The sequence below is a fragment of the Lampetra planeri genome, chromosome 4, assembly GCF_965212315.1.
Source record: "Lampetra planeri chromosome 4, kcLamPlan1.2.h2, whole genome shotgun sequence".
In the NCBI taxonomy this organism is placed as follows: Eukaryota; Metazoa; Chordata; class Hyperoartia; order Petromyzontiformes; family Petromyzontidae; genus Lampetra; species Lampetra planeri.
Window position 1 is genome coordinate 28527276 of NC_136110.1, and position 27591 is coordinate 28554866.

General features: G+C 46.4%; 1 protein-coding gene across 4 annotated transcripts in view; it reads right to left on the bottom strand.

Moving 5' to 3' along the window:
* VPS13B (vacuolar protein sorting 13 homolog B) overlaps positions 1-27591 on the bottom strand; it is a 298548-nt gene that overhangs the window by 180850 nt on the left and 90107 nt on the right. For 3 of the 4 annotated variants that reach the window (XM_078593679.1, XM_078593677.1, XM_078593680.1), the window contains exons 18-19: positions 19957-20094; positions 7624-7809 (exon numbers count right to left, since the gene is read on the bottom strand). In XM_078593679.1, coding sequence (XP_078449805.1) covers positions 7624-7809; positions 19957-20094 — 324 coding nt within the window. The remainder of the gene's footprint in view (positions 1-7623; positions 7810-19956; positions 20095-27591) is intronic. The other variant, XM_078593678.1, reaches the window with a different exon arrangement.

Here is a 27591-nt window from a genome sequence, read left to right on the forward strand (position 1 = left end):
GCACAAAAACCGAACAGGAATTGTTTCGAAAACTTTGCGTAAAACTACTATATCCATGTACTTGGTTCTCAGTTTATATAAGCAGAATGAAAATAAAACCAACACCTTCCAATTACATCATGGCACCTCCTTTGCCAGTACCAGAATATGAGAATAGGTTTTCCCCTTTATTTCTGGCAACAAAACAGCTGTGTTAAGATGTTAAAACACCAAACTGAAACCTTTTACAAGAAATCATGTCTGCATTGACCACAATACTTGTGATCAGAATGCAAACAAAAAACATACTCTGATAATATGCATTGTCTTTGAAACTGATTGGCTCACACCAGAGAGGATGTTTTTTGTTTGCATTTTGACCACAAAATATCGTGGTTAATGCAGACATGATTCCTTGTAAAAGGTTTCAGTTTGGTGTTCTAACATGTCAACACCTATTTTGTTGCCAGAAAATAAGGCGAAAACCTATTCACACCTTCCGATTAATCAATAGTTATGTAAAGATGAAGATAATTTAATGAGGTGTTTTTTTTCTGAGTGTGTTTTTCGTTGTGAATATTATCTCTCTAGGCAATGGCCGAGGTGGCTGGCGATGTACGGACAAGCTCAATGTGTAGGGCATGTCGACGCCACAATAAGCGGGCATCCTGCTATAAATGCAATTTACTTAATGTGTATGATAGAAGTGTATATATTCAGTGAAATATTAAGCTACAAAAAAAGTACTCATCAAATCCAAACTTAACGACAGATTAAAAATGCGTGCGCACAATGTTAAAACCTGGCGATTATTGTCAGAATAATTTTAATAATTATTTTAGGGACTAAATTTGTCCTGGAGAAAATGCCCTAGTCTGGTGTTTGCAATAAACTTTTGATCCTATATTATATTGCATCAGTAAAGGGGCTTTCTCGGCAGCCAGCCAGCAATTTCACATGTAAGGACTGGTTTGTTTTTATCAGATAAGCAATGTCAAGCATCAAGAGAGTTGGCTAAACTTATACATTCTCGACGACATTTTTATTATTATTATTCGTAAAACTGGGCACTACCAAAGTGAAAATCAACAGAAACAAGTTGTGTTTTTTCTTGCCAAAAAATGCACAGAGTGGAACTATATACTATCTAGAGATCAGTAAAGCTTAACACAAAACGAAATTACCAAAACAGACCAATACCTATCCAGGAAAACCCATTTAAGGATGAGGATCTATTTAGCTGCTGTGTTTTTTCTCCTGAAAGTGTGTAGCTGTACAAATATAAATAGCAGGTTACAAAATCTAATTCCAAAAGAGGTAATAAAACCCTGGCAAGAAAACACGCAACGTTTCAAGAGTATCATCGAAGCAAAATGTTGAAGTCCTGTTAGAAACTTCTTAATTTCAAACGGCATTTGAAAAATATTTTTTTTTATTCGCATCTGCTCTCCAGCGTCGCGAGGCGAACGAACAAAGAGCATTCGAACAAAGCACTCAAGTTAATCCAACAGAGAGCGAGACAGGGAAAAAAAAGAAGTAGCTTTGTCTGACTGTGCGCACCCACACGAGATAACGCAGAAATTCCAAACAACCGAAGAGGCCATCAAAGTGACTCACTTTGGATTCCGTAACAACCTGCAGTTAAGCGCGCAAAAAATAAAATCCCGCTCCGTGAATGGTTGCAAGTGTTTATTTTCTTAGGTGAAAAATAAAGGAGTTGCCATTGCTTATTACAGAGATGCTATCGTGGCCGAGCCAGGAAAGTATGCACCGCTTGTCCGTAACCGTAGAACTCGCTCCGCCATGTGCCATTTACACGGCTTCCACTGCTCAGTCTTGTGTTAAATCCCTGCCCATTTCTAGGGCCTTCCACTTCACCAGCTGTTAAAATAAAGCAAACAAGTTCAACATTCCTCCACCAAAGCCTCATTGCCGCAACACTACCCCCCCCCAACCCTTCCACTGTCCGTCCGCAGACAGACACAAGCGCGCACATGCGCGCGCGTACGTAGAAGATCGCGCTCGTTACACATAACGTGCTACCCCACAAATGGACCACGATACCGTGCTGATCTCGTTAAGGAGCACAAGCCATCACGCGGAACCCGGTCATCCTCGCAGCGGCTTTTGGCTAGCCATCGAGCAGAGGCGGTCAACGCATCGTGCGCTTTCAGATGCGCTTCTACGGCCATTTGGAACGCTCTTCCTTCCGATATTAGGAAGCAAATGGAGCAATGCACTTTGAAATGAACTAGTTTTTGAAACTAAATTTTTAAGAACTCCTTTTTGTGTTTAGCATGTTGTCCTTCCCCCGCACATCCGATTAGCACGGTTGTCTATGCACGGTGCGAAATAAGTTCAACACTGTGCGCCTTTTGGCGTCATCTGGTCGAACACCATATGAGCCTAGGCTCTAAAGAAAGCTGTCTCTGGTGTGGACCAATCAGTTTCAAAGACAATGCATAAATTATCAGAGTATTGTTTTTTGTTTGCATTTGACTGCAAGTATTGTGGTTAATGTAAGCATGATTCCTTGCAAAAGGTGTCAGTTTTGTTGCCAGAAAAAAGGAGAAAAAACCCTATTAGTATATTTTGGTACTAGCAAAGGAGGTCCCATGATGTAGCAGCTCTCATTACTCTGATAGTGCGTTGTCTTTGAACTGTGCGCCTTTTGGCGTCATCTGGTCGAACACCATATGAGACTAGGCTCTAAAGAAAGCTGTCTCTGGTGTGGACCAATCAGTTTCAAAGACAATGCATACATTATCAGAGTATTGTTTTTTGTTTGCATTTGACTGCAAGTATTGCGGTTAATGTTTTGTTGCCAGAAAAAAGGGGAAAACCCCTATTAGTAGGTTCAACATTTATAAAGACAACACGCGGACACGACTCTTCTCTTCCCCCAACCTACTGATGATGATGTCCCTCCATCTTTGCCGACTCCCACCTCTCATAGATCTCTGCCCCAATCCACAGACCTGAACTTTTTTTTCATGTTTCTCCTGCGGGGATGTTTCTCTTGACTGCTCCTGGTCACGTGGATTAACAATGAAACCCAGCAGCTGAACATGCCTAGCGTGCGCGCGCGTGTTTTGCACAATCGGTCAGTTGTTCCGTTTAAAACCAGGTGAGAGCTGACCGAGATTACAAATTTAAGTTCCGTTGTCAAGGGAGGCCTCGGATACAAGGGGACAGCAAATACATATTCATAATTTTAAAATATATATGAAAATACGCTGCTGGAAATGCGATACGTCAAATGCAAAACGATGAAATACTAATCTTCGTGGTTCTTTCGGTAAAGTCACGTAGAAGGGAAGTAATAAAATAATAAAATAAAACATAAAAAAATAATTCTCACGACGTTTTGTCTTCAGACCTGTTCTTCACCTGAGGACGGCTGCTTGCGTTGTGGCCGAAACGTCGTGAGAATTATTTTATTATGTTTTATTTTTATTATTGTATTACTTCCCTTCTACGTGACTTTACCGAAAGAACCAAGAAGATGAATCCCTGCAGTCACGAAAGCTTTAAATCGAGATGAAATACTAAGTTTAAAAGTTAACAAAAATATAAATGGATGACAAGTAAAATGAGTTGCAGTTTTAAATGTACTTACTGTAATATTGACCATGCAGTTAATGTAGTGGCCCATTGAAAACGAATTGGGAAAGGGTTTTTTTTGTTTGTTTCCTGCCTCTTTTAATGTGAACAGGGCCCGATACTCGTCGTAATGTACTATACAAGCATGAATGAAAATAGTGGATTCACTTCCAAACCAGAGGCAGGTGTAAGAGAGTCTTACTGAAAGCAGGTACCCGTGTTTACCATGCAGAGCTATAAAACAAGATAACGCTGAAATATATCAGCTCCTGGCAGTGCGAAGCTGTCTGATGACTATTGTTTTTCTGTCTGTAGACATTGAAATTTGGCCGTGCAAGAGCACGCGTGTGTGAGTGACCTGCACTTGGGAGTTCATCTCTCAACACATGGGAGTACGTCTCTTAACACCACACCTGCTGGCAAGCGGCGCTATGCCGCTGGGCTACGCACGACTGCACTTGGTGGGCACTACCATTGCCACCAAGGTGCCGATCACACGTCCAGAGCAATGCCCTGATACGCACAGGAGCAGCTCGGCCGCTCGTTACGCTGGCGCGTCGCGCGTCGCTCGCCGCCTTGCCCGTGTGAATCTGACGCGGCGACAGTCCCTCCCGACCCGAGGGGACACAAAGGGCGCCCGCTTCGGAAGATGCGCGCGCGTGATGGGCGGCTACTTGTTTACCGCTGCCTGCACACGCACCCGCCGAAAGGACCGTGGCGGGGCAGCCGACAAGGAAGTGCGCAATCGCCCCCAGCTGCTGCTGCTGCTGCTCTTCTGCTTTTACTGCTGAGGGACCCCAGGGCCGGGGAGAGCTCGGGGAGGGGGGTGGGGAAAGAGATTTGTCATTGCGCAATCGCACGAGCGCGCAAACCGTCAGGGCTAATGGGGAACATCGCCGCCGGTGCCTCTGCTGCTGCTGCCGCTGATGCTGGATGGACGGAACGGCAGCGGCTGCCTGGCTCACGTCCAACTATGTGCCACCTCCTGACTGGCCGTGCCGTCCCCAACGCCCCGCTCTTAGATGTCTTCTTCTCCCGAGCTTCGTGTCCGCTGGACGTGCAAGTCCCATCTTCATCAAACGAGGGGCTAATTTCATTACAAGGATTGCTTTACACCACATCCGATATTTTAATGAGGGCCCGATCTGCCACTTGAGGCATGTCTCCGTTGAGGTCGGCAGTTTATTGAAATGATATGCGCCATTGGGGCAAGGCTGGCTTCGTGGCTCTCCATCATTTGTCTCATTAGAAAAGTTTATATATAAAAAAAAATATTAAATAAATATTATATGAATGCACATTTTCTTCGTCTACGCATATATTGTTTAAGAACACGTTTCAAGCCTCTCTTTGTCCGAAAAATCCTTTTTGCTACATTCATGGGAAGCCGATAAAACCGTCGCCGTCAACGTTAAACGCCTGCAGTCACTTGCACGCGGCCGCAGATTTACCGGCCGCGTTGCAGTCCAGTCCGTCGAATAGTGTCAACGCAAACTGTATTTTCGTTTACAAATCTGTAAATCCTCGTGCACTCTCACACCGCGGTGTCCAAAACAAAGCTTTCAACAAAACAGAGTGCATAAAACATCACTATAATACACACTGTAATGTTTATATCTTTTGTGGCAACGTTAAAAGGGCACCCTTCCAAAAGTTAATCTGGCTTTCTCTCTCTCTCTCGCCCCTCTCCGACTCGCAATGCTTTCCAGCTGATATAATGCGCACTCCTTGATCAAGCCAGTGAGAATGAAAAAAAAGCCGCAGAAAGTTCCGCAAAGCATCCAAACCATATGCTACAGGCTTGGCTGCGAGCAACATCACTTCATCGGTACCTTCCACTCAAACCCTCTCCCGAGGAATCGGCCCTTAACTTAATCAAGATCTGCACTATGATCCTTTTGATTTTTTTTTTCAAGGGAATGTTACTCAATACCCACACCCATTCATTTTCGTATTATTTGGCTGACCAGTTGGCAGCAGCAATGCAGAAAATGGGACCCAGAGAGATTTTGTGCGTGCCAGGAGTCGGCCTTTCCCTGCATTACGTTCGCCCATTATATTCGACTATTGCGAGTTTTGTTCACGTTTGTTGCCTACTGTGTACGGACGGCTACGCAAAGAGGCAAAAGCCATTCGTGGAACTGTGCACGATACAAAAGGGCAGCTTGTTTGAAGCGGTATCAGCGCTTCTCGTTACACGCGTCGCACATTTTTAACGAACACATACGAATGATTGTTCACGGTTGCGTCGCAGCAACTGAATTAACTTTATGCACATTTTGATTGATTAAAACGTTAATCATACATCCATCTTAGCATATGCACTTAATTAAATACATATTAAACGCCAATTATTAGTCTCATTAATCTTCATGCAGCGGCGTGGGTAAATATAAGTAAATTAATCATTCGTAAGTTCTATGAACTTGATATGCATTTTGTTACGAACGATTTACAGGGGTTTGTGACATTGTGAAATTGAACAATTGCAGCTCCAACTCCACGGACCCCCTCACCGAGCGGGTACGGCTCCACTGCTTGTTTGCCCCCACCCCCATTCCGCATAACTGAGTCGTGACCTCCCTCTGAACTTTGTAGATGACCAAGGCAAAAGAAAGGCAAGGTCAATTAAAGGCTTACATTCAGCAGCTGCTGCGAGCCAGAAGCCACACACATGTGCACCTGCATTTAATACAATAAAAAAAGCACAGCCCTTCAAAAAGAGACAAACGCGTTTACTTTGCACTGTGGTCTGGTCTTTTTTTCATATTTTGTGCCGATAAAAAAATTCAAACATTTGTTTCATTGAAAGTCGTAACGACGAACGGCCCACGCTACAAGTCCGGACGCATTCCACTGCGTCGTGCGGTGGGAGATTTGGTGTTTGATTTTTGTTTGATTTTGTCATAACAAATCAGGATCAAATGTGCACTGGGCACACTTGATGCTGTAACACACACGCATGCGCCCCCGATGTGTTTGTATGCTATTAGGCTCTTATAACACGCAAATGGGTTTACACACTTTCGATAATGTCAGTGTTACTACTGCCATTCCGGCTCAACTTTTTGCGCATTTGAACGTATTCTTCAACTTGCAGTGCCCAAATAGAGCAGCCCAAGTTCATCGGGGTAGATATATATATCCCGCTTCGAAGATGTGTGCGCGTTTTATTTAAATTGTGAAATATGAATATGTACACGCAAAGAAAATCCACTAAAATATTATGTTTATATATGTAACATTTTGGTTTAAAGCTTTCGTGACTGCAGGAATTCATATTCTTGGTTCTTTCGGTGGTTTTCACACCTGATGATGATTGCTTGTGTTGCAATCGAAACGTCGTGAGAATTTTATTGTTTTATATTTTTATTATTTTATTGTTTCTCTTCTACGTGACCTTATATATGTTGTTAATTTTTTCCATACCACGTACTAATTTTCTCAACAATAACCAAATCCTCAAAAAAAATATTAAAATATACATCTTTAAAAAAACACACACACAATCAAAAGATTATTTCATGAGATGACATAGCAGAAATAAAATCTCCTCCGCAAGCATTCTCCAACACATTGGATGGATTGCACTGTGAGATCTCCGAATAGATTCTTCAATCTCATCTGACATAGCTGGCACAATTGCAAAAAAAATATTGGTGTGGGGGGGTTAAACAGTGGTGAAAAGAGAAAGGGTATTCAAAAAAATAAAACAAGATGTATCGTGATTAAGAATTTTTTTTTCAAGTGTGAACCTTTAAATCTAGATTAAAAACAAATTTCTTTAGATTTGTTTTTGTGAATTAGTTTGTTGGCCTTCCCCCGCAACTCCAATTAGCACGGTGGGCTAGGTACGGTGCGAAAGAAGTTCAACATACATACATACGTACATACATACATACAACGCATCTTAAATTGCCACTTTCAATATACCTACCAAAAGCAGTAGCAAACACAAGCGATGGTTGCCGTAGGATGGTTCACCGCGGCAGCTGCTGCAGCAGCGGCAACCGCCAGTGAAAGGGCGCGTGCGCCTCTTACCTGTGTTGGAGTAATTGTCGAGCTGGTGAGGAATCTGCAGTGTGAACGTCAGGAACTCTGACGATGGCACCGCCGCGGAGCTCAGGCTGTGCGGGTCGGACAGCCAGTCCGACCGGTGCAAGCGACGCGTGTCCGTGGGGCCTTGGAACAACGGGATCGCCGCTGCATCTTTGGCACCTTCCTCTGCTTCCGATTCGGACGGGGGCGAAACGACAGCGGCAGGAATTGTCGTTAAATTGGGCGACTTTGAATTGCAGAGGGGTGGCATTGTGATCCGGAGCACCTGATGTATAATTGGTAAAAAGGCTGCACGTCCAAAAACCCCGGCTGAAATTGACTCGGCTTACTACCCTCAGAGTGTACCACACTGTGGTGGAAGTCAACAATAATTATTTCATAAAATGACAGACCCTGGCGTAAGGAATGTAGAATATACGTTACTAACTATGGGTTGACATCAAAGATAAAGGAGATGAAATACTTACACAAGCAGGGAGACGTAGTTTACTTTTGACATAATTCTTACAATTATTTGCAGCGTTACGTGAATGAACAGTGCCAGACGTTACATTTTTCTTCATCAATCGTATACGAGCTTGCTGGGCCAGCTGTGCAAGCACAGCAGTGAAACTCCTTAAAAGTAGAAGCCGTGCCGCTTCTCAGAAGGTTAATCATCTTTCCAAGCACGGAAGATCACATCGAGGTTCTTAGCCTTATGCCCGCGGGGACCATCAGGGTGCTAACCTTTTTACACAAAATTTCCACCCGTATGTAGATTAGGTATCCGCTCACGTGTGCATTATGTAATGCATGCTAACATGCGTCTGGTTATTGGCACACGGTAAAAAAAAAACCTGGACCCCTGGTGGTCCCAAAAGTTTTGAAACCTGCAGCATTCCACACTCTTCCAAAACAGCCTGCGGTGGGTCAGCGTTGGGCACGCCACTCACGGCAGAACGTGAGCTAAACGGAGAAGCAGGGGGAAACTAAACCGAGCAAAGCAAGCGAGATTCCTGCACGAGAACAGCCCAAGCACCCTGATTTGAGCCTGAAAAGATCGCCACCATAGTGTGTACGTGTGTATTTATGGTGAATTTATTTCGCAGCACAAAAAACTGTTCTAACGTAATGGGTTTTCAATCTAGATTTGAATGTGCACAGCTCCTGTGGCTTCCTAACATCGGACGGAAGAGCGTTCCAGACGGCCGCAGAAGCGCACCTGAAAGCGCTCGATGCGTTGACCGTCTTTGTTGAATGGTTTGCCAAAAGCCGCTGTTGCGAGGATGACCGGAGCTCGGGTGATGGGTTTAGGCTCCTTGACGAGATAGGTACGCTAACCAATAGCAAAGCCAAGGTTTATACAAGCCGAAGGCTCGGAGCTGGATCATATATATATGCTGTTTAATACCGTATTTTGTTAGCATGTAACAATTCACACACCTCCCCCACTGCCAAAGAATTAGATGAGCCGTCGTTACTCGGGTTCAACATTTTTTTGTCCAAGAACTGACATTGTCTGATTGTGTCTCATTTCAACCGGCTTCTTTGTTCCGTCTCATCTGTACAGCTATGCTCATTTCGTTAGTATATCGTAATATTCAAATGATTGACTAACTTTCGCAAGCCACAAACAATGCAATTCTCACACCGCACACGTCATTGCGCGGACTGTGAAGAGTAAGAATCGACGAACCGATGCGTCGTGACATGCCTAGTAAATTGGGTTTAATGCCAGAGCAGAATACAATGTGCCCCCCACCCCTTTGCACTTATCTGTGATGGCCCAAAGCCGAGCTCTTGAGCGGCCGAGAAGCGATGGATAGCGGTGGGCCCCGCACGTGGTTAAACTCACCTCCACGAGGCCGTGATTAAGCGAGGAGACAAGCGCGCAAGACACTCAGCGCATCCGTCCTCGTAACGCTTCCAGATGTAGCATACGTCTGTGGACGCGTTTTACCACGAAGCCACGGGTGTAATGAGGACGAATGCGCATTTAATAGCTGAGCAGTCGTCAAATATAACGACCACTAACTACGGTCACAACCGGGGGAGGGTGGTGGCTTCACAACTGATGTACACAAAACCACAAAGTCACAATGCAGAATGACTGCAAAGGGTTTATGGTAAACATTCAGAAATAATGAACGACAGTTATTTGTGGAAAGAACACGGAAGATTATCATTATCTCATTGCAAACTTTCTTCTCCAGGCACATTGGGCGTGTTGCGTTTCATTATAAATTTTAGTTTTCCGAAAAAATTGAGGAAGACAATCTGATGATGATGATGCAAGCAGTGATGAGAAGGAAACCGGCACTATTTGGACACACGTGTAGGATGGACAACAACAGGGAAATTAAAAGCGTGTTGTTGTTCAGAAAGATGGAAGTAAACTTAAAGAGAGGAAGACCTCAGAGAGAATGGCCTGACAAAGACAACCACGACGTCGTCAAAAGAGATCGGTGCCAGGAAGTCGTGGGCACTACTTGGGCAAATTGGCACAAGGCAGAGGAGGAAAGTGGAAACAAATTACGCCTTTTGGCGTCATCTGGTCCAACCCATGTGATACTAGGCTCTAAGGAAAGCTGTCTCGGGTGTGGACCAATCAACTTCAAGGACAGTGCACATTATCAGAGTTATGTTTTTTGTTTGCATTATGACTGCAGGTATTGTGGTCAATGCAAACATGACTCCTTGTAAAAAAAAGGTGTCAGTTTTGTTGCCAGATAGAAGGGTAACAAAGCAATTATCATATTTTTTACTGGCAAATGAGGTTCCAATGGTGTAAATGACGACATGTGGACACCTACAGACTATCTGCGCATGGATCGTGGTGGTGATGATGATGATGAACAAAAAAATCACTCCATGTTGTTCTCATTTTCCGCATATTACCCACTGCGACGCACGCACCAGAAACACGGACGGTGACAACAAAACAACGGAGCAAGAGCTGAACGTGTGCCATCAAGCACGGTGCGACGATGCTCGCTTGAAAAAGACACCGCGGTGGAAAGAGGAACATGTCAATCATGCAATTGAAGGACATTATGGAGGCATCATACAGACTTCAATTCCATGGGTGCAATCAACGTTTGTCGATTCGTGCTTAAATAGCATATCAATGTTTCAAAAATCACCTCTGCAGCCACCAGAGGCCCTGTCATTCGCCGCCAGTGTCAATATAACTAAAACGGATCTCGAATCGACTGTAACCCAGGGGGTGATTCAGTACAACCCTATACACCTCCCTACCTTCAAAATTCCAAGGCACATAATAAAATCATTATCAAGGCCTCCTCCCACCCCCCCCCCCCACCTTTTTTAAAGAGTAACCTATTGCACGAATACATTTTTTACTGTCAAAAAAATTGTACTATGAACTCTGTGCTTTAGGGGGGAGGTCTTATATTACAACCATATATATCATAACTTTCAGGAGGTCTGTCGGCTGAAACGGCAAATTATTTCCTTTCCATCTGATTCCCGGGCAAATTATTTTCTTATTATGTTGCTTAAATAACACGCGCACGTACGTACGCTTTCAGAACTGCACGCACGTGAGACGCAGCTGCACTTCGATGCTATTCAAGTTCAAATCGTATCGAATTGGAACGCTTTTGTTTATCACGATTGTACTATATAGCAAAACCCACGGCACCGATCAAGGCACATGGAGCGTAGTAGAAACTGGCTCGTGCGCTAGAGCTGGAACGACTGTTGCATGAGACCACGACAGATGGAGACAGCTTGGGGAGATTAATCCAGCATTGGTTGTTGCTGCTCCTGATGATGATGAAAGGTGAGTTAACCCTTTGCCGTTCCGAGGTGTCTGCTATTTGCAGGGTGGGTCCCGTTCACTGCTGAATCTCGGAGCGTTAATTCTATTTAGAGAGGTATAGCGCCGCTGTTTTTAAAGACACTGTACTCACCGCAGAAAACTGTAGCGACACGACCGCACTCTACAATAGCTGGCGGCAACCTGTGCCAGCAAACTGTGCCACACTTCCTCCCGCATAGATAACGTATATGTGTACGTCATCGGAATGGAATCGGAAAGAAAAGCTGATGACACACACGTACGTCCATTTGAACAGGTAAAAGTTTACATATCGCTGCCTTACTGCTTCCATGCAGGAATGCACACACCGCTGCGCAGTGCGTGGCAATAATCTAGCCGGGACGCCACGGCGTCAGCGTGCATGACTCGCAATCGGAAGGGCCCAAGTTCAAATCCCAGATAGCTGTCGACCCAGGCCTTCCTCCGCTGAGAGTGGATAAAATAAGTACCGCTTTGAGGGGAACGTCAAGTGGTTGGCTTATAAAAGGACCCACCCCCAGGATCAGAATCTGCATTTATCCTGGAGAAATCCGATGAGCTATGAAGCTCTTTTTCACAGATACAGCACAGGAATGTGGAATTTGCACCACCGAGTCAGGGCTGTAAACAAGAGATGAGTTCGGCAACCTCTGCTCGATTGAGCAGGAAACCACCGAGACTTTTTAAAATTATTATTTTTTACTCCGTCATAAGTGTGTGAACAGCCCCAATGTGCTATTGCCACTTTAGAAAATGTTCTTAGAGCCCTTGATTTTTTTCCCTAACCCTTGAAATAGCCCACAAAAGAACTAGTGAAACTACACAGAGCGTGCTGGCTACCGAACAAGCGCGCCTGCTGAAAATTGAACTTGAGATGTTTTCCAAGTGTACCGTTACCCTTTTGATGCATGGGCACGGCGTTTGGAAAACAACAACAACATCGGACAATCGAATGTCTCTGGCGCTTACGTAACCGCGATCGGCTCACCACCCGTGGACATACACATGCACAAAACAACAAAACAGAAAACTCCACTGCAGCTCTTGCGTCGCGGGAGGAAAGACTTCACAATAACGGCGCATTATTGCGAACAGCTCTATTTTTACGGCGACAAAATCGAAAAAAATAAACTTTTTCTAAAAGTTATGCACAAGGGGTATTTATAAACTTTTTTTTTTTTGGCCACTGTAACCATGGGGAATTATGGCACTGTTAAGAGGCAATCATGAGAGGCAATCCACTGCAAACAGCGCAGCCTTTGGGGGATCAGGTATGAATGGAACTAAAGTGCCACGGCCAGCGATTACACTACTTCTGATGCATTTCACACAGGTTGCCAAATACCTTATCTTGACTTTGGGCTACTTGTTAGCGTCCTCCGAGACGTAAACAACAAACAGGGCTCTGCAGCTCTGGCAAAAGAGGGCTTTGTTGTGCCGTGTTTATGACCATGTGCTAATGGAACTTTAAAATTCCATGCAATTTCACTTATTGCTGCTCAACCCCAGAGGCAAGCCACCTGGTTCAAAAAGAAATGCCGGCAGCCCGCCCATCCCGCACACCAATAAATAAAATAATAAAAATGCTGAGCGGTGCTGCCTTGGTGAAATAGTTAGTTGATTATTTTATTATGTTTTATTTTATGTTTAATTTTATGTTTAATTTTTATTATTTTATTATCTCCCTTCTACGTGACTTTACCGAAAGAACCAAGAAGATGAATCCCTGCAGTCACGAAAGCTTTAAATCGAAATTTAGTTGAAATAGCTCGCTATATGAAACAGTTCGTAAACTATACCCAGTCTACAGATGGTCGCCGGTTCCCGTTCGATCTCCCCCCCCCCGGTGCGGCAGTTGAAACAATGGTGCAGGCTCAGTAAATATATCCGCCTCTGTCCACCCAGCAGTGGTGATAAATGGGCGCCCACGGTTCGCCCATCGGGGAGGGGTTCACCGATGGTGGGATAAAGTGTGGTTACTCCCACCACTTTCAAGACATCTGTCCAGAGTGGAACATTAGCGCGGTTGGCTACGTACGGTGTGAAAGAGGTTCAACATGCGCATGCACGTGTAGTGACATCTCAGATGTCATCTCAGATGTCACTGGGTAATGCTGGCTCTAGCGAGGCACGGCGTGCGATGTATTGACATCGCGGACTCCCCGTATATGTGGGTGTCGTACCAGCCCTTTAGGGGGCTCGGTGAGTGCTGAGTGACAGCGCTGAGTGGCACCACGCTCAGCGTGCAGTGCTGACCCCTACAGGGTAGGGTGTGAGAGTGCAGGCCACGGGAACGAGATTCGGCTACTCACCATTTTTTTATGTATGAAAGAAAACACGATCCCCCGATTGATGTTCAGTTGCAAGCCGCGCCCAACAAGGCTAAATCTAACATTTCTGACTCCGTTCGCTTCACCCTTCAAAAGCTTTCCGAGGCACGGGAAGCTTCCAGGGTAAATTCCAAATCGCGCCAAGTGTCCAATGAACGGATGAGGAGTTTCCGTGTTTCTACACATGAGTGGGCGCCTGGGGACAGGGCCTGGTTGCACTGTCCACAGGTACCGGTGGGTACGTCGCCAAAATTATTCAAACCCTGGAGAGGGCCGGTTGATGTGATTCGGGTCGTTCGGCCACAGTGTGTCGAGATTCGCTTGGGGCGGCGGAGTTGCTTTGTACATCCCTCTCGTCCCAAGCCCTTCATCGCCCCGCGCGAGTTCGTGCCATCTCCACACCGCAAGGGGCCGAGTGTCAGGTGTGTCCGACGAGCCGAGGTGTGTGCCCGCTGAGGTTGATCCTCAGCGGAGTGATCTGATCCCGTCCTCAGGTGCCGCGCGCCTGACGTCCCCCAAGCCGCCACCTGCGCCGTCTCCGCTGGATTCGGGAGAGGAGAACCCGTCGACCCGGCCTACTGCTCTTCGTGAGGAGCCGGGTTCGATGGGACAGTTGCATATTCCCCCCGGGACCTCCAGGGTGAGCGAGCCCACCTCCCCTGGGGGCCCGGCCACACGGACTCGATGAAAGACTCGGTTTTAGCGATCCCCATGCACACAAGCTCCCACACTGTCAGTTGGTTGTCGCGCTCGGTGGGCCGTATCGGCTATTGGCTGAACCTAGCCTTTATTGTGCTGTTACACGATGAAGGTGGGAGGTGTTGGTGATGGAGGGGATTCCGAGCGTTCGCGAGTTACTGTTTTTTTTCTCGTGTTGTTGTTCTGGGCTCATGTCCTTTTTCCCCATTGGTTATGTACATTTGTAAATAGTGTATATATTGTATAGGTGGGCTTGGGTATTTAATGGGTGTTTGTTACTGTTATTGTTGAGGCACACATAGCGTTATTCACTTTTTACTCACTTTTATCACTTACTCACTTGGTTCGTTTAAGGGGGAGTTGACAGCCGGGACGGCTGCTACGAAGGGGGGGGGGGGGGGTGATGTAGTGACATCTCGGATGTCATTGAGTGGTGCCGGCCCTAGAAAGGCATGGCGTGCGATGTACTCACATCGCGGACATCACGTATGTAGCGACATCGTGGATGTCACTGGGAAATGCCGGCTCTAGTGAGGCACGGCGTGCGATGTCTTGCCATTGCAGACACGCCGTATATGTGGGTGTAGTACCAGCCCTGGAGGGGGCTCGGTGAGCGCTGAGTGACAGCGCTGAGTGGCACCACGCTCCGCGTGTAGTGCTGACCCCTACAGGGTAGGGTGTGCGAGTGCAGGCCACGGGAACGAGGTTACTGTGGGCCATGGCACTCTGGTTGACCCCGAAGGACACGTGACCAGTAAAGTCGAAATGGGGCCCCCAGGTGGGGGCTAGGGGGTGGTCACGTGTCGGGGGAAAGATCCTACGGGAAGGGTCGAGAAACGACAAGAGGTTTCTCGAAGGTGGTCGTGGCCAAGGGCGGGGCCAGCCACGACCTGGGAGCATACAAACCGGGTCCCCACAGGGACCGAGGTTCAGCGTTGTTACCGTCATCTGAGGATCTACGTTCTACGTCCAAGAAGAGTCACCAACACGTGGACCTGGACCCAAGCCGGGCTGCGGTCCGTCGTAGCTAACTCCTAGTGTGTTTAGAGTAGATTAGTCTGGTGGTCCACCACCATAGGCTGTTATCTGGTAAAGGGGCAGTTCCATGTCCGATTCAATACAGTACACAAAATCCGTGATCTGATCCCATCCGTAAAGGATGTCATTCCTGGTTTACAGTACCCTGGTGTCTACAAACTGAGTTGCATCTGTAGCGATTGTTATATTGGGGAAACGAAACTACATGTATCTGACCGCATTCGCGAGCACAAGTCAGATTTGAAACACGGTGGGACGAATTCTTCTGCCGTGGCTGACCATTGCCTCAACGCTGTGGGTTCTCATGATATTGTTTTCTCCGACACCAAAGTTCTCTGCAAGCCGTCTGGATACCACCAAAGATTTGTCCATGCAGCCATCGAGATATACAAACATAGACATAACTTTAACCGAGAAGATGGATTCAAATTGAGCAATCATTGGAAGGATGTTATTAACCAAGTTAAACTTTAGCTGCTTTAAAGTTAGGAAAAAAACGCCACTTTTTTCAAATTTCATTGCTGTGGATTTCACACCTGATGATGATTGCTTGTGTTGCAGTCGAAACGTAGTGAGAATTTTTTATTGTTTTGTATTTTTTAAATGTTATTATTTCCCTTCTACGTCACTTTACCGAAATAACCAAGAACATGAATCCCTGCAGTCACGAAAGCTTTAAATCAAAAAGTAGCTTATCATTAGAAATTAATCTAAATGTGGAGGCAAAAACCGAGGCACCCGGAGAAAAATCCATGTGACTACACGGAGAATATGCAAACTCCAAATATACAGCAGGCGTCAGGGTCGGGATTGAACCCACGAGCTCCTGCATACCAGGCGAGGCAGTTAATATCTCGCCACCGTGGCACCCCATACTGTAGATGTAGCCAATGTTCCACATATGGATGCAATTTTAACAGCTCTGGCACAGTGTGCACAGCTTCTCGCTTCTAGCATGTTCGACTAATTCTGTTTTTAACATAACAGCCCGGCACACTGCTTTCATTAGCATCATCAGCAAGAACACGCCGGCTGATGAGGACCCCAGAACAGAGCAGAAGGGGGGTTCACGTTAACCTGCGGAAGTTCCACAGTGCTTATTCCTCTAAACTGTGCGTCATTTAGCTAATAGTTAAAATAAATTGGAGATTGTGTGTCTTGAAATCGTGGTGAACCGTGATGTGTCTTTTATAAATAAATGGCACCTCCAAATCTGGGTGGGTGTGGCGCTCGCCGGTACTGTCGGTAACTTGCTCGGCACATGTTCGAGCGTGAATATTTTCCGGACATTTTTTTTTTTTAAACAGAGATCAACCAATGCGAAACTAAACTAATGTACCGACCGGGCTCCCAGCTTTACATATCTGTAGCCTCTGAGGAGTAAAACGACAAACAGTTTTCCGGTAAACAAAACAGAGGAGCAGGCAAAAGTCCTCTTCGTGTATCTCTCTCTCGCCACATCGATCACAAACGCGTTTCTTACACAACCCATCAGCCCAATGGCCTTCTGGGAATGCGGTCGGGGAAAAACCTGGACCTGTGTCGGCATGAACAGTCTCATCGGCAGTGTCAGCCTTGGACAAGGACTCTGTTAGATGTGAGGCCTCGTTCGATGCAAAAACTACAATACATGAGGACCTTGTTGACAAAAGTGCACTCCCTGACGGCTGCATTGGCTGATAGGATGTGTAAACAGACTTGTGTTGTTAATGTGCAGAACAAGGGCGCTGTGGTGTACGGTGCTTTTTTTTCTGGAAGACTTTGCAGTTTTTTCCTGGATTTTTCTGTTTGCGCATAGTCACTTAAAGATGTTTTCTTGTTCATGTTTTTGTTTTTTGTTTGTTGCGGTTGCACCCGATTCAAGAGCCGAATGGCTCACAGGGCTATACCAAATAAATGAAACTGAAAACTGAAAAAACTGTGGAGAATAACGGCATTTTATTACTATTTTGCATTATATATCGGCATAGTTTTTCATCTAACCGGGTCTCTGATCTAACGTAGAGGGTCCTTTGCTACAAACGTCTGGCAGCTCACCAGCGTGGGTTTAACGAAGCCCGACTGCCGATGTGACATCGAATGTCGAAACCGGTCGAGCGTTTGCGTCTAACATACCAATGCTGTTGGAAAAAAAACACACTTTCCAGATACTCTATAGGAGCAACGCTAACTGTACGCACGCACAGAGTATGCATGCAGTTCATATGAGGGTTACAATTTGACTTACGCCCCAGAGGGTTACTCACGATTTGCTAAAAAACGCAAAACATGAAACTTCACCGCACTATAGAATGTGATGCACGCAAATTGCGATGTGCTTAACAACAAAAAACTCCGGAAAGGTTAACAGTGCCAAAGGGCTACACCGGAGCAAATAAATAACCACGAGGAAATGGCAAAATCAAACAAACACGGGCGGGCAAGGCAGAGCGCGCACTGTCACAGCAACAAAAGTAAAGCATAAACATTACATATTGCAGCCGGTAAGTGTGGGCGAGTGTATGCCTGCCGGCGGAGCCGGCTATCTTGGGCCACACAAGAGGCAGACAAGGCTGACATGCTGGGAAAGCAGTCAGCTCTCCACACGTGCGGACAGAGACCTACTACGACAACGCTGCTGCTGCTGCTACAAAACGCCCCAGGTGACAGGAAGCTGCCATCGTCACCAACCTCGTCGGTGCAGAAATATAAACACGCCAGATGACAGCAGTTCGCACGAAAGATCTACGTGCAAGAATGCTCCTATCTCAATGGTAGGGCAATATGAAAACTCTAATTGCGTGCTGTGAAAATAGCCGAGAAGGCGTGTGTACAGTAAAGATCTGGAAGCTGTGTGACGGTAGGTGAGTAAAAAAATAAATACGATGGAAAATAAATTAAGAGTAGTGCAAATGTATAGTGTAGAACAGTGGCTATGAACCCAGCAACCTGATTTCGATTCCCAGCGATGGCTAATCATCAGTGACAAGTTACATCTGAACCTGTCCTTGGCACCGCTTTTACCAACCACAATGACCAGCATGGCGAAGTATGACCTTGCCAAATGCAGGCGGCCTTCATCGAGCAGTGCAATGACGCCGGGCTGATGAATACGATCGTAAAATATGTATAAACCAACCCGTAACATAACGTATTAAAAACGAGAATTCATAATTAATCAAGATTAAGTGGACCCTGCGCGGGTAATGGAATAGCGTTGTGAATAAGATGCTGCGCGTGATTTGTGCATCCTGAAACCGCACCATTTAAACAAAGAGTTAAATTAGAGACAGGAAATATTATGGCCCACTCAACGTGCATGCCCGGGCTGGGACTGCATAGGAAGCACCCCACCCCAACCCCACCCCCACTAACCCCCCCTCCCCTCTTAACACCCCCCCCCCAACGCCTCTAACTCCCCCCATCCTACAAGAATGCTCCTATTCAAGGTTAGGATAGAGAACTCGAAATTCCTCTGTGCGCACAATAAGACAAAAGGTGGCACGTGTTCTGTTCAGCGAACTGTCACGCAGGTGAAATAAGGGGGACCACATTATTCGGATAAGTTAACTGGCATATCAGTTACAACGCAAACGAATACGAATAGGTTGGAGCAGTGGCAGCCAGGCGTGGTGCTGGCCACTCACCCCCCTCGTGTGCCGTGCCGGCCTTCATAGGTGCTACTCGCTAACAGCACTTGCCCCTTCAACAGTCTGCTCAGGCTATATACGGGGGATCTTTGTCTTTTTTTTGAAGTGGCACGGTGTGTAGCACACTGTGCTGTGATCTCAGTGACGTGAAAACGACACATTGACTAATGTCGGCGTATAACCCCCCCCAAAAAAAAAAGCTCATCATGAGCATAATTGGCCACAAAAGCCTCCGTGTAAAAGTCAGTGACACGACTCTGATTCCCGGCCATAGGTGACATCAGTGGTGAGTGATATTCAAAGCACTGCGACGATGCAATGCCCCTTAAGTCGCTTGACCCTCTAACCCAGGTCAGAGTGCAAGTGGTGCTTCATCACACAAGGTGCCGCCCCCCCCCCCACCCCTTCTTCACCATGGGTTGCCATCTCTAATGTAGATAAAAAACGACGATGTATCATCGGAAACAATATCTCAAGAGGGCCCGAAGAGGGGGAGTTCTGCGTACAAACGCATCGTCTTGAACGGTGTGTTATAACGCAACTAATAACAAAAAAACTGGGAATTTCATCAATGTTCCACGGAGGAGTCACGGGTTTCTCAGGACAGCCACCTCAAACAGAGAACGATCCTGGGGAAAAAACAGGACAAGTGGCAACCCTACTCTTCACCACCACCACCACCACCGAGTGGCATGTGTTTAACTACACCGCTCACATTGCTCCCGGCCGAAAGAGGAATTGTGTCAATTGTGCTGTACAGCGCGCCGGCCAGCGGGGGGGTCTAACGGAGCCTGAGACAAACGCCGAGGATGCCCACCTTGCAGACGAGCCCAGGCTTGCAGAGAGCCCAGGCTGCCGGACACGGCCCAGAGAGTGGGCGTCGTGCAGCTCTTGATCTCCAGACTCTGCAGCGTGCACTCGAGCAGGGGCTGGTCCACGACGCCGCCGCCAGCACCTGCGGTGGGGTCCCACGCACAGAGAGACAAACACTAAGACCACGATCGCCCCCGCTCCACCACCCCGACGGTCAGCATTGTGGATTGCGCGGGTAGGTGATGTTGTTCAGAGCCTCGTCCACATGCACAACAACGACGACGACAAAAGTGGTAACAACAACGACCGCAATTCGCCACCAAGTGGTAGTGACGTCAGCACGGCGTCTGCGCCAGGCTAGGTGCACTGCGAGGCCCAGCAAAGTGTCAAAGGGTTGCTGACGGCAGGAGATAATCGCGCATAACACACGCGCACACATTCACAGAGCCTCTGTTGAGGATTGTGCCCCACAGCACTAAGAACGTACACACACACACACGCGCGCACATGAGACAATCGTCTCCTTATACAAATGGCAGGAGCAAGTGTTGTTAGCAAACACCTATTAAGCCCAGCACCATTCTTGGCAATTTTTGTTTCCCCAATGCAGATGTTTACTCACCACACCAGATGCTCATTTCAGGCCGAGTCAGCCTAGGGGAGGCTCAGAAACGATTCATAAATCATTCTCTACACATGTTAGCCTTGGCCGGGAATCAAACTCGGGTCATTGGGTTCGTAGCGTAGTACGCTAACCCCTATACCACCACTCCGTCATTAACACCTAGAAGGAAATACTGATCAACACGACGCGATCATTACTATTGTAGAGAAGGGATGTCCCCAAATGCACCCTCTCAACGACGCTCACTGCGTGCATCCCTTCTCTACACTATTAAGCAACAAAACAGGGACTAATAATTATATTCGTTATGCAATCCATACAGCTGTAATAGTATATGCAGGTCATAGATTATTTTCTAATGCACCTTTCCTTTCCCATTAGTTCTGGCTATCATTATGACACTCCATATGGGGGAATGCCAGAAAACTACAATGGCTGTACAAATAATCCGTGGTATACTGGGGGGATAAACACACGGGTTCGGCCAACAGAGAAGTGTAATCCCTGTTATGCTGATCAAAGTCACAGAAGACCCTACAGCTCGCTTGCCAACGGTCTGTGCTGCTACAATCACTACCATGTTTGGTCATTCACCAGACTCTGAAAAGCACCTCTATTTAAGCCTGATGGCAAGATCAGGCCGGCAAGGCTATGAACAACAATATGGGCAAAAATGCGATATTGAGCACAGCGATTAAATACACAGCACGAGCAGATAAACCTTAAACAGTTATTGGCTTGTTTGGTTGCTTAGCCACTGTCAGATTTGTGGAACACTCCGTACAGCCATGCAGAGCGCACAGGAAGGAGGTCAGTTTCCCAGCAGAGCTCAGACCACAAGACACATTAGAAGCCCTTACGAACATGGCTTTTAATACCCCCAATGCCAAATTAAAGCCATAACCCTCATTCACCTCCACATGACACAACCATCGGCCACCACCACCCCAACCGCTCCAGAGACTTCCGTTCAGCGTAGCCGTATTACCATTGCAAGAGACATGGATACAACCGCGTGCCTGCGTTTTACATATTTACAGCATTACGACTTGTTTATTATGGACGTCTGTAAACATGTGGTAAAATTAAAAGTGAATATTTTCTCTGTGAGTTAAGTGCCCTTAACTTGGGGCACCAGGGGGGTTAGGTCACACTTCTGGTTTGGCAGATTGGGACCTCCTAGGCTTGAGAGGACAACCGCCAGCCGCATCACCCACACACAAAGACAAAGATCTCCCTTGTAGCCTTCACAGAATGTTGGGGCAAGTGCTGTTAGCGAGCACCTATGAAGGCCGGCATGGTCACATGAGGGGGTTGGATGGCCAGCACCACGCCCGGCCGCCTTTGTCACCCTCGTGACGATGTTTACACATCGCACCAGGTACTCATTTGAGGCTGAGTTGACTTAGGGGACGCCCAGAACTTTGGGTCTTCAGGTTCGCCGCACAGCGCGCTAACTGCTGCAGCACCACTCCCCACGGTCACAGACACACATGCTCATTCACAGATGCACACGCTCACTCACATGAACGCATATACATGCAGGCTTACACACACGCACATACGCTCACACAAAGACAAAGATCCCCCACATAGCCTTAACGGACTGTTGGGACAAGTGCTGTTAGCGAGCACCTATGAAGGTCGTGGGGGTGGGTGGACAACATGACAGGCAAACGCTCACTCACATACACGAATGTACATGCAGGCCCACACAAACACACATGTACGCGCAAACCCACACACACGGGTACATGCACAACAACAACAACTGCCGTTCGCCACAAAGTGGCCGGTGACATCACCACGGAATTTAATCCAGGCTAGGTGCACTTTGAGGCACATGCACACACGCGTGCCTATGTATGCATAACAAAGACAAAGAGCCCCCGTATAACCTGAAAAGGCTGTTGGGGCAAGTGCTGTTAGCGAGGACCTATGAAGGCCGGCAAAGCACACGAAGGGGTGGGTGGTGAGCACTACACCCAGCCAATTTTGTTTACACACCACACCAGGTTCTCATTAAAGGCTGAGTCGACCTAGGGGAGGTCCAGGACCGGTTAAGATATTCGCCACTGAGGCAGGAATCGAACCCGGGTCGCCGGGTTCGTAGCGCAGCACGCTAACTGTTGCACTACCGCTCCCCACACACACACACGTACATGCACGCTCGTTCACACATGCTTGCTCGGACACATATATACTTGTTTCAAATCCAGCAGCCTGCTTTAGCTCCTTGAGTCGCTCATTAAAACTCAGAATGAATCGGTGATGCAGTGAGTCTGTGCCTTCTTGATTGTACCACGTGTGAGCCTACTGACAAAAATTAACTCATTTTGCAAGAGAGCCCTTCCTTCACTTGTCTACAAAATGTAGACAAGTGAAGGAAGAAAGTCGTTTGATTATGGACAGTGCAAAACTGAAACAAGTAATAAAAAAATAAACTACATGCAGTGATTCGGAGACGAGGTTTGTAGGAGGCACCTTCTTTATTGTAACAGTCACGGTCTCGTCTACTCACTCTCTACAGTCGCATAGCCTAGCTTGTACACAATACTAGCCGTCTAACACCGACGGCGCTGACTGAGACAGCCAACAACTATCTGGCAGCGCAATATCTAGCGGAGACGCTTAGCGACGACGGTGACGAGACGACAGAACCGTCAGCCCTGAGCTCCCCGCTCTCGGCTCCTTTTATGCTCCCAGCGCGCCCTGGCTCCGCCCTAGCCGCGCCTCCCTTCTCGAACCCTCCAGACGGGGTCCTCCGTGACCCTTGCCCTAGTTCCTCCGCCCTGCCAACACACACCGTGCTCACGCTCACCGGCGTGTGCATTGTCTGTCCACCACAGTTGCCGCTGCTGTCCACCAGCCGGCACTATTACACTACACGTGCATGACATACGACTGCAGAATCATTGTATATGACGACAGCCTCGAAATTGTGTTCAAAATGTGATTATTGTTATTCTTTGTCATCGGATTCCACGTCACGCAACCACCTGAGGCCACCGCGCGGGAGCAGCGTGAGTGAGCTGTAAACTCTCATAGCGTTACAAAGTCTGCGAAAAATCGAATTCCAATACGATTTTTGTTTGTTTGTACGTGTGTGGAAATCATTGATGACTGGATTGACCGTCAAGTAGAACTGCATTTGTTATTGTTGTTGTTTTGCTGCCTTGCCCAAGCTTGCACTTGTAATTCATGTAGTAATGCAATTTGTAATTCTGCTGCTTTATTCATATTGACTTATTTACTTTTCAGCGACTTGCTTTACTTTTCTCTATCTTACCCCAGTATCCTTTGTTGTATTTTTTGTTGATGTAACTTTCTGACCTGCCCCTACTTGACATCTGTTAAAAAGAGCTTCACAGCTCATCAGATTCCTCCAGTGGAAATAAAGCTCCGAGTCTGATTCTAAATCAAAGGAGGCTTCCCGGACTGGAACCCCAAGACATCCCAATAGCCCCGACTCTGAACTAAATAAACCAATTTTTTTATTTTATTTTACCAGGTAAAGCCCACTGAACTATATAGCTCTTTTTCATAAGCAACCTGGCCACATATGATAAGCTCCCCCCCTCTCCTCCCCCTTAACTTGTATTTAAGAACTTGCATCTTGGAATCCCTGCCTCACTTGATGCATCAAATCTGGCTGTGACGGTCCCACCTGATGACGGAGACTTGTGTTGCCTCCGAAAGGTCGTGATTTTTTATTATTTTATTTTTATTAATTTTAATTAAAAAAATTTTTACCTACGTGACTTTACCGAAAAAACTAAGAGTATGAATCCTTGCAGTCAAATACACTAAACGCACGTTGATTCTAAATGTGGAGGGAAAACCAGAGGACTTGGAGGACCCGGAGAAAAATCGAAACTACCACGGGCAGACAGACATGCAAACTCCAAATATACAGCAGATGTCACAGAGTCAGGAGCGAACCCACGACCTCCTGCAGACCAGGCGAGGTAGTTAACATCTTGCCACCTCAGCTCATGCAATTCTAAGCATGACTGCTAAATTACGGGAATATGAAAATACAAATAATTTTAAGGCGATGGCACTTCTTCACTCAGCAGTGGTCGAGCAACATCTCTGCCAACTCACGACTGGATTATTCCACGTGATTGGACGGACATTTCCACGAAGGCACGCACGTATGAAAATGCCTTTGGGAAAAGCTAGGTTCGAAAGATAATTACCGTATTCTGTGAGAGTGAGGGTCCATGGGAAAAAAATTACAAGGAAAAGCTCTATCTATATATATATTCCGCTGCTGGCAGAAATAAGCGACAATAATTACAGTACGGTGTATATATATATAACCTTGTGGGTTAAATCAAAAGAACAGAAAGGCCTGGCGCTAATGGTCAGGGGAATAGAGGCCTCTGTAGGAGGGCATATTCTCAGTGAGACTGTCAAACAGTAGAAACCACCTGTTACCGACGGCAGAAGACCACATCTCTGTCGAGTAAAGCAACAGAGTGGAGACCAGGGGGGGACTATATAGCCTTAAACTGTTTAAATGCGCAAGACACTGGAACGCTTTCAGAAACGTTTCTAGAGTCTGACTTTCGCATTAACGCAATGCTACAAATGCCAATGTGAGTTATTTGCATTCAAGCAGGCTTGTTTTTCTTTTCGTTTTTTTTACGTACAATGGATTGCCTTCAGTGTCTTATCCAGATGAATAAAATAAAACCCTCAGTAATCAAGTATTATACCTGCACCGAAAGCACAAGCATTGCCAGATTTCTACTTTACAATGTCACGTGCAATTTTCCACCTAAACTCAATAGATTGTGGTGTTTAACAAGCATGAATAGTACCAGTCTCCAATGCACTTTTTTACTTGGATGAAATGTATCTGAACATTTCATAGGCTGTATATATGCACACGTCCTTCTTAAACTTTTAGCTACTCGTGAACAAGATAAAAACTGCATACGGTCGTCATACTCTGTCGAATAAATGCATCTCGGAATCAGTTAATGCGTTTAAGTCCAATAAGCCGCATGCGATGAATTTCACCCAATCACAGTTAATCGCAGTTATAATCAGGACATTACTCAAACAAAAATGTGTCTGTTACAACGCGTGACAGCGGCATTGGCCGTTGAATAAAAAACTATTTTGATTTGGAAAATATTCCGTAAGTCAATCAAATTATTTGAATGTAAGCAGGGTAACTTTACTGATAATAAGTTACATGATCTCTCCTACTTCTTAAAAAAGTTCCCATTAGATCACCCCCCCCCCCCGCTCCTGCTTAGACACGACAGAAAACGCGGTGCATTGCAGCCACAAGGACATGAATGTCAGTTCAATCATTTTAGAGCGTATAATAAATTACTACACTGCACCAACCTAACACAGTTTTCTCATCATTATTATCGTTAATAATTCACATCGGGTGTGCGCTTACATAGATATGAATGTATGCGCACGTTACAAAACGTACGTATTCTTGTTAAAAAAAGGTTTGAATAACAAAAACCAGATGAGAGAGATCACGGGTTTAAAATATTACGTGGGTATAATGTAACGTGTATTTTATTTCAGCAGAAAATCACGTCTATTGCTTTTGAGACTTAGCACTCTGACATCATAATAACGCGCCCATGCAGTGTCTAACGCGAGGTATTTTACCAATGCCTAAAGTACTTTAACGCGTCAAAAAAAAGTCCGCCTTCGTGTGAATGGCAGAGTTGTCAAAAATAATAAGCATAATTCCCAAAAAATATTGCAGCTCGTAATACGGCTGTGTTTCCTTAACACCTCACAGTCCCCTTTTGGAAATTACTTGACCATTCAAGTGAAGGGCACGAACAAGAAAAACAGAGCCGAGTGGTAGGAAGACCTAAAATAACTGCTGGCATGCGTAAATAAAACGAGCAACTGCTGAAGCCAAAAGCTGAGTAAACTTGAACTGCATAACAGCTTTTGCAAAATGTAACAACTGGACGAAACCCAAATACAACCGAGTATTAAATTTCCTACTTTGTCCAAAATTCCCCTACACTGGTAAGAAAGAAAGAAAGTAACATCCACACTTTGAGAAGCCCTGAACATATCAGCGGTGAGTGGGCGCAGTGGGACACATGCCCCCTCACAGCCTGTGCATCATCTTCTCTCCCCCTTTCCGCTTTGTCAAGGTTCCCACCACCGTACGTGCCACACCTCACCGAAACCCCGCCTCCGCTACATGCGCCACCAACGCTTGCGTTACAAGGAGTCTCATTCAGGACATCTCAGAACATGCCCAGCGATTCATCGCAAGCAGCAAGGTGCAACCGGTCGACCGAGTAGAGTGCGGTTCGCCACTTTGCCGCGCGCAGGTTGTTCCCACCTTCTTGAGACCACGAACGGAAGTGCAATCTCGGGATAGCAAAGTTTTTTCTGTTTCAATTGGAGGTTCGCTCGCGCTGGCAATCGGCGGACTCGGATACCGACGTGCCAAGTGACGAGAGAGCTGAGCTGCATTGGCTTCCTGTTGCCGAATAAATACATTACGAAGTCACACTCACTGCGCACAAAGTGTTTGCCACAAATTAAATCACAATAGCTTGCCGATCTCATCAAGGAGCATAAACCATCACGTAAAACTCCGATCATCGCAGCGGCTATTAGCTAACCATCAAACAAAGACGGTCACTGCATCGCGCGCTTTCAGATGCCCTCCCGCGGCCGCCTGGAACGCTCTTCCTTCCGATATTATGAATCCCCTGGGTACATGCACTTTTAAATCTAGAATGAAAACTCAGTTCTTCAGAACTGCTTCTTGAGTTGAGTTAATTGTTGTGCTTCGCCCACACCTCCGACGAGCACGGTTGGCTGCGTACGGCGCAAAAGAAGTTCAACTGACGTACGTACATAACGCCAAACGAGAGCCGCATGGAGTGGATGGATGTGCTGGCTCCGAGGGGGTCGGTCTCCCTGGGGAGGGGGGGGGGCTGGTGTAATGCCGGAGCCCTGATGGGGAAGAGACCAGACTGCCCTCTTTCCTTCTCCCCT